The sequence below is a fragment of the Suricata suricatta genome, chromosome 17 (assembly GCF_006229205.1).
Source record: "Suricata suricatta isolate VVHF042 chromosome 17, meerkat_22Aug2017_6uvM2_HiC, whole genome shotgun sequence".
Taxonomy (NCBI): domain Eukaryota; kingdom Metazoa; phylum Chordata; class Mammalia; order Carnivora; family Herpestidae; genus Suricata; species Suricata suricatta.
This window is the reverse complement of record NC_043716.1, coordinates 11,004,830-11,011,239: the sequence shown is the minus strand read 5'-3', so window position 1 is coordinate 11,011,239 and position 6,410 is coordinate 11,004,830. Positions and strand designations below refer to the sequence as shown.

Genomic DNA, 6,410 nt, shown 5'->3' with positions numbered 1-6,410 from the left:
GCCCTCGGACCAAGGGTCGCCGCCCTCCCGGTGGCGCGGCCCCCTCCCCCGCCGCCCGAGCCGGCCCCGCGCTCACCAGTGAGGATGGAGAGGCGCCGCATGGCCGGGAACGGATGGTTGCCGGACGTGTCGAGGATGTCGAGCTGGTAGACCTCGCCGCGGATGGAGTAGAACTTGCGGTGGAAGTCCTCGATGGTGGGCGTGTAGGTGTCCTCGAAGCGGCCCGTGAGGAAGCGCGACACGATGGCCGTCTTGCCCACCTTGGACGAGCCGAGGATGACCATGCGGTAGCAGTTCTTGGCCGGGATACTGAGCTCCGAGTCGCTCGGGCGCATCTTCTTGATCATCGCGGCCAGTCTCATTGGGCGCAGGGGCCTCGGGGGCGGTGGCAGGGCCGAGAGAAGTACGGACGGTGGCTGGGGGCTGCGCTCCGCTCGGGCTGGGGTAGCGGCTGGGGCTGAGCTGCGGCTCAAGCTCGGCTCCGGCTCTGGGACAAAGTCGCTCGCTCTGGGTCTCCGCGCCCCGAGGCCGTGCTTATATACAGCCTGCGTGGCCGCCCCGCCCCGCGCCCTCCCAGCCGCTGTGCGTCACGCCCCGCTAGCCCCCGCCGCCCCGCCCGCAAACTCCGCGGGCCTCTGCCCGCTGCCGCCCGCTGCTGCTGGCTGCGCGCGCGGAGAAACTGAGTCCCAAGTCCCGCTGGGGCTAAGGGCGCGCGGACCCCTTTTTCCCCTGCACGGGGCTCAGCAGCCGCAAGGGCGCTGGGTTTGTAATCCCGGCTGTGCCTCTGACCGTTCGTGGCTTGGGGCAAAGACCCCACCTGAAACACGCACACACACAGACCTGCACGCGCACACTCACACTCACTCTCTTTGGGCCTCAGTTTACCCAGAGAATAACAATAGCAATCCAGTCATAGCAGCGGCGTAATCACAGGCGCTTAACAATACTGGGCCTCTAGCGCAGGGCCTTGCGTACCTACCTTCTCTCTAAGGCACGGAGAACTAGCCCCCGCCGCAGCCCGCTTCGCGTCCGCAGGCGCGCGCTCGTTCCGCGAGGCAGAAGTTAGCGGCGAGGTCGGCGCCGCACGCTCTGGCCGCCAGAGGGCAGCAGAGGCCCCGCCGGCGCAGCAGGGTGGCCGCTGGCACCGCTCCCAGGGCTGGAGTGGGAGGCTAGCGGCGAGATGGGGGTCTGCGGAGCTCTGAAGCCGGCAGGGATTTTCAGGCGGGGGCTGTCCCCACCCTTTTCCTGTGCGGACCTAAAGGACCAGAGACTTGCTCTTCCTTGGTCAAGCCTAGGCCAACGTCCCTTCCTCCCTCCCCCATAGAATTTTGTGCCTTGGGAATCTCTTGGGCGAACATTCCCATTTTATAGCTAGGGGAGCTGGAGACAAGAGTGGGCGAGTGAGAAGGCCCTGGGCACACAGCAGCCTCTCCTGTGTCTGGTGTTCCTCTTCTGGAAGATGGCAGTTCTGGTTCTGGTTGTGGATGAGAAAGTACAAGCAGTTTAGAGGGCAGGAACTTGCTAATAATAACAACGACGGTAAATGACCCGTGAGATCGCAGGGCTGGGAGGAGGGGCCGAAGGAGAAAGCCAGCAAGCCGCAGGTTGATCAGTAACCAGGCGGATCCGCTGAAGGGCCTGGAGCCCATGGGAGAGCCATCGCTCCTCATGGCAGCGGGAGAGGACATGCAGTGTTTTGCTTGAGCTGCATCTGATTTGGGAGAAAGTCAGGGAGCCATTGGCTGGTGCCTGCCCACCTGCCCGCAAGGGCCAGGGTACCCCAGGCTGTGTCAGGGGTGCCAGACTACAGCCCTCTGCTCTTTGCGCGGGGCCTGTGGGCTCCAAGTTCATCTTATCCAGCCCCTCTAGGACAAGAGTGCCAACTGAACCACACACCCTCTGCAGGGTGATGGCAGAAGACGGTTTACTTGCGCCACACACTATTACAAGTCCTTGCTTTTGGCAACTTTTAAGGAGTAGGAGCTATTACTCTCCTTCTCAGATGGAGAAACAGAGGCAGAGAGTGTGACTTGCCCATGACTAGTAACTGCAGGTCTAGGGCTTAAACCTAAGGAACTGGCAGCCCTGGCTCTTAACCGACCGTGCCCCTCCTGTGGCTCTGTCCCCCACTGTGGGACATCTGTGCCCCGTTACTCCAAGTATACCCCTAATAGCCCCACCCCCTCCACACCTGTTCCCAGGCCTCGTGTCTCCTGTTGATGAGGTGGTTCATGAGGCACGATCACATGATGAGCACCCAAGGGCTCACCCCTTGGCTGTGATTCTTGGTGTCCTTTAGGCAGGACACACATTACAGGTCAGCTGGATTGGGTCCTCCCCGTCTGAGGTAGGAAAGAACTGAGCCTGTGCCCTGCACACAGGGCTTTCACCGCAGAAAGGGGCCAGACAAGGATGCGAATGGGGGCTGGGCATGGCAGGGGCTTGCACCACCCCCAGATGAGGGGCCCTCCCTCTGCCTCCTGTGAAGGCGTAGTATGGGCAGCCGTGCTCTGAAATAGGATGGCTTCTGGCTCCTTCTTCATGGCCCATGCCAGGGGGCCAGAGTCAAGGGGGCCTCTAGTCCTGGGAAGTCCACTCTGATGAGCAGAGGCTCAAGGGAAACAGGGTCAAGGATTTGAACCCAGTTCTCCCTGGGGAGATCCAGTGAGTGGAACCCAGCCTGGATGGAGCGTCCCTCCCCCATTCCAGGGCAGATGTCAAGGTTAGCACCGACATTGTGCCTCCAGCCCCCTCCAGCTGGTAAGTGCCGGGGGGGGGGCACACTGGGCACGGCCTGGGTTCTCAGCCATGATTCCTGGTGCCTTCTGGGCACATCACCCCACCTCAGAGATGCCAGGTTATATTTATTGTCCTAAATCACCCGAGTAAGGCCCTGAGCGCCTTGGTCATTCATTCCCCAAATGGATGCCTCCCAAAAGCCTATGCACCTGCCCACCTCTGTGCAGGGCCTGGGGGGCCTCACTCCCCCAGGAAGCAAGCAGGGGTGAGGCTTGCTAGTTTGGGCTGCCTCTTTCCTGGCTCTTTTCAAAGGCCTAACTCTGTATTACAAAAGTAACACATCCCCCTGCCCTTGAAGCCACACCTCACAGGAGTGAGGCCAGCTCTGAGGCAGGCACCCACCCCACCCCTGCACACTGGGATGACCCCCACCCAGCTGCCCACCACCAGGCTCTTTGTTAATTGAATTACACTTTTCTGTTCTTCGGGGTGGCCTTCCATGACTTTATGCCTGGGCCCTGCCACAGGCTGACTGAATCCAAGTGGTCCCGGGGTGGGGACATATTTTCAGCAAGTGAGCCCTGTGGTAAGGCAAGTCACACGTAGCCATCAGCCGCTGGGGGGTGGGGGGGACGTGTGCACGCCTTCCCCAACTCCCCCCACCCCAGCTTCCCAGCTCTCCCACCGCCCACACTCGCCAGCCCAAGCCTTGTTTTTATGGTGTCCAGGTTAACAATGGTTACAAATGATTTCCTTTCCTGTGTGTTTGGTCATAAGGTAACAAACAGCATCTGTGAGGCTGAGCCTGCTTCTATCATTTACTGGCAGGGCAGCAATTTTCCTGCCCAAAATGAAATGAGAACTTTAAAAATATTTGACCAAATGTTAAGGGCATGTTGGATGGGGGACAGCTGGCCCCCAAGGCAAGAAATCTGCGCCAGAGCCTGGCCCGATGGCAAAGAGCAGTTTAGGCGTCCTTGAAAGCTATTTGAGGAGAGTGCCGGGCACGCCCCCAGCAGGGGCGGAGGTGAGTGGCCACCTCCCGCGGTGACGCTGTCCTGTCAGCACGAGCTCACCCCAGCAGCCCTTTGCACAAAGCTGTCCTGTGTCACCTGGTCCACAGCCACCTCCTGGACAGGACAGTGGCCAAAAAGAGCTGGTGTTCCCCTCCGACAGGCCGCCTTCATCCAGCCCAGATCTCAGCTGTCTGGCCGTTTCCTCTTCAGCCTTGAGCTCTGTTCCCGTTACAGCAGACCCTTTCAGGACAGCCAGTTCAGCGCATGGCTCTGGCCCCACCCTGGGCCCCTCTTCCCACAGCCGGTGCACCCACGGGTCAGGATGCCTGGGGCTCCTCAGTTCTGCCCTGACTTCGGGGGGCCAGCATATCCTTAAAGGCTATGTGTGCAGAGGTACCTGTGGAGGAGTGAGCTCCCTGTTCTTAGGGGTATGCCACCAGAGGCAGGGACTGAAGTGTTGGGTAAGATCAGACTAGACGCCTCCTGTGGGCCCTCAAGCCCTGAGATAGACTCTGGATTCCAGACTCCAAAGAAAAGGACTCAAGGAGCTCCCTGGGTGACAAGGGAGACCCAGCCTGGACTGCCTGGGCACTTGGTGCACCCGCAAGGCAGGCATGGCTACTGCCCCTCTGCAGCGTGGGGGGCTGGGGCTCTAAGAGCCGGTGCACAGGTGGAATCTGGGCTCATGGCCGTCTCTCAGCACAAATGCAGGAAAGGTCAAACCCGTGTCTTTGGAGGGCTGGTGGCCTGTGGGTAAGGCAGGAGCCAGGACCAGGGGCCGGCCAGTACTGTCCACTGGACCCTGCAGCCAGGCTTGACCACTAGGCCCCAAATGCTCACATGACCTGCGCCTCTGGCGATTTGAGGCTCACGAGGGATTAGGAGAGAAGTGTCAGCATTAACCAGAGATGCCAAGGTCAGCCCGGGGGGTGAGGAGAGATTGGATGCTTGGCCCAGGTCCGCCAGGTCTATCCAGGAACCCCTCCCCCATGGCACGGGAGCCCCCACCTCTCCTGGAAGCCTCCACCTCAGTGGAAGAGGGAGTGTGAGCTTAAGGTGGAACAGACTTGTGCCTCCAGGACAAGCCACCCAGCCTTTGCTGTCAAATGGGGGTGACCCGGCCTGCCTGGTAGTCTCAAGACACAGCCAGTGCGGGGCGGGGCCCCAGAGCAGGTGCGTGCCAGATGTCTGCGGTCCAGCCAGGCCGGCCCTTCCCTTCCCGCTGCAGGCTCAAGCACTGCTAGCAAATCTGGGGGAGCACGTGAGCCCCACCAGTCCCTTCCCACAGCCCATTCCACGGCAGTTTTTAGGGGCATGACATTTCCATCTAGTAACAGGCCCCCCCACAGGCCAAAAGGGATTGCATGGTGACCACATTTAGGCTTTTCTGATAGCCCTCAGATCACTCCACATAGATGGTCTGTCTCCAAGGCCAGCCCATCTGGGCTGGACCTGGTGGCTTGGGGTTCAGAGACATGAGTGTCACAACCTAGGTTTTTGCAAATGCAGTAGTGCCTGGGGTGGGGAGGGGGGTGCCAACTGGGCCAGCTCATTGGCCTGACCCCAAGGGGCCCAGCACCGACTAGCTGATGCCCCTCACTAGCTCGGTCCTCCAGAGCCTGCTGCTTTGGGCACCTATGCTTGTTCTGACCACAGGGCCTTTGCATTCACCATTCCTGCTACCTGGAATCCTCCCATTTGCTCCCTCTGCTCATTTGGGTCTCAGCTCAAATGTCCCCTCCAGAGGGCCCCCCCCCACCCCCTCCAGGTACCATCGTGTCACTTTTTACATTTTCAGCATAACGTTTTCCACTCTCAGATGTCAGCTTGCAGAGCCTGGGAGCTCCTTGGCATGTGGGGCTGCTGGGTGGTATGAGGACACCTCCACCCAGAGGCTGGGCTGGCTCCCCAAAGGGAAGGGACAGAAGGGGGGCACTGGGGCAGGGGGTGAGGCTGGCAGCACAGGAAGCTCAAACATCTGCGGGAGTCCTTTCCCTGCTGTGGACGGCGATGCCGGCCTCAGGGCTGCGAGGCTTCAGGCAGAAGGAGGCCACACCAGCCTGGCCTGGAGCCCGCGGGCGAACGCTCCCTCCCGAGGAGCCCCAAACTCCTTCCCCCATCCCCACCTGGCCGGACAGAGAGCCTGAGGGGATGCTGGCATCAGGGTGCCTTTATTGGGGAGTTAGGGTGTGCTGGGGGCAGCGAGACACGAGGGCTCGGTGGCCAAATAACGGCATGTCCAGTGCCCCCAAGGCAGAGGTTTCCAAGGCACTGAGCGGCCCGCATCGGGCACGAACACCAAGCGGCGGCCAGGCGCCCTTCTCCCCACTGCAGGGCCTGGCACTCGGGGCAGGCCGGGGGCAGCAGGCCCTCAGTGAAGTGGCCACGGGCGCGGTCAGCTCCTCTTGTGGGACAGGGAGGCTTTCTGCTGGTAGATCTGAGCGGTGAAGGGCCTGCAGGGAGGAAGGCCCCGTCAGCTCATCTCGGAGGTGATGCCACCACCCAGGCCGTGCCCCCCACTGCAGCATGGACAGGAGGCCCAGGCTGCCCTGACACCGCCTGCCCGGCCCCCCAGCCCCCCCGCCCCGGCCCGCTCTGAGCTTCCTGTCGGCCACTTGGCCAGTCACACTCTTCGCATGTGACAGCATGCCTACT

General features: G+C 61.3%; 2 protein-coding genes across 13 annotated transcripts in view; both read right to left on the bottom strand.

Annotated features, from left to right (window-relative positions):
* Positions 1-534, bottom strand: part of RASD1 (ras related dexamethasone induced 1) — a 2,004-nt gene extending 1,470 nt beyond the window's left edge. Inside the window, exon 1 of the mRNA XM_029927917.1 lies at positions 77-534. Coding sequence (XP_029783777.1) covers positions 77-362 — 286 coding nt within the window. The 5' untranslated portion in view covers positions 363-534. The remainder of the gene's footprint in view (positions 1-76) is intronic.
* Positions 535-5,905: 5,371 nt separating this feature from the next.
* The window catches only part of PEMT (phosphatidylethanolamine N-methyltransferase), an 82,321-nt gene continuing 81,816 nt past the window's right edge, over positions 5,906-6,410 (bottom strand). For 9 of the 12 annotated variants that reach the window (XM_029928912.1, XM_029928919.1, XM_029928910.1 and 6 more), the window contains one exon: positions 5,906-6,208. In XM_029928912.1, coding sequence (XP_029784772.1) covers positions 5,927-6,208 — 282 coding nt within the window. In that variant the 3' untranslated portion in view covers positions 5,906-5,926. The remainder of the gene's footprint in view (positions 6,209-6,410) is intronic. The other 3 variants (XM_029928920.1, XM_029928915.1, XM_029928918.1) reach the window with 2 other exon arrangements.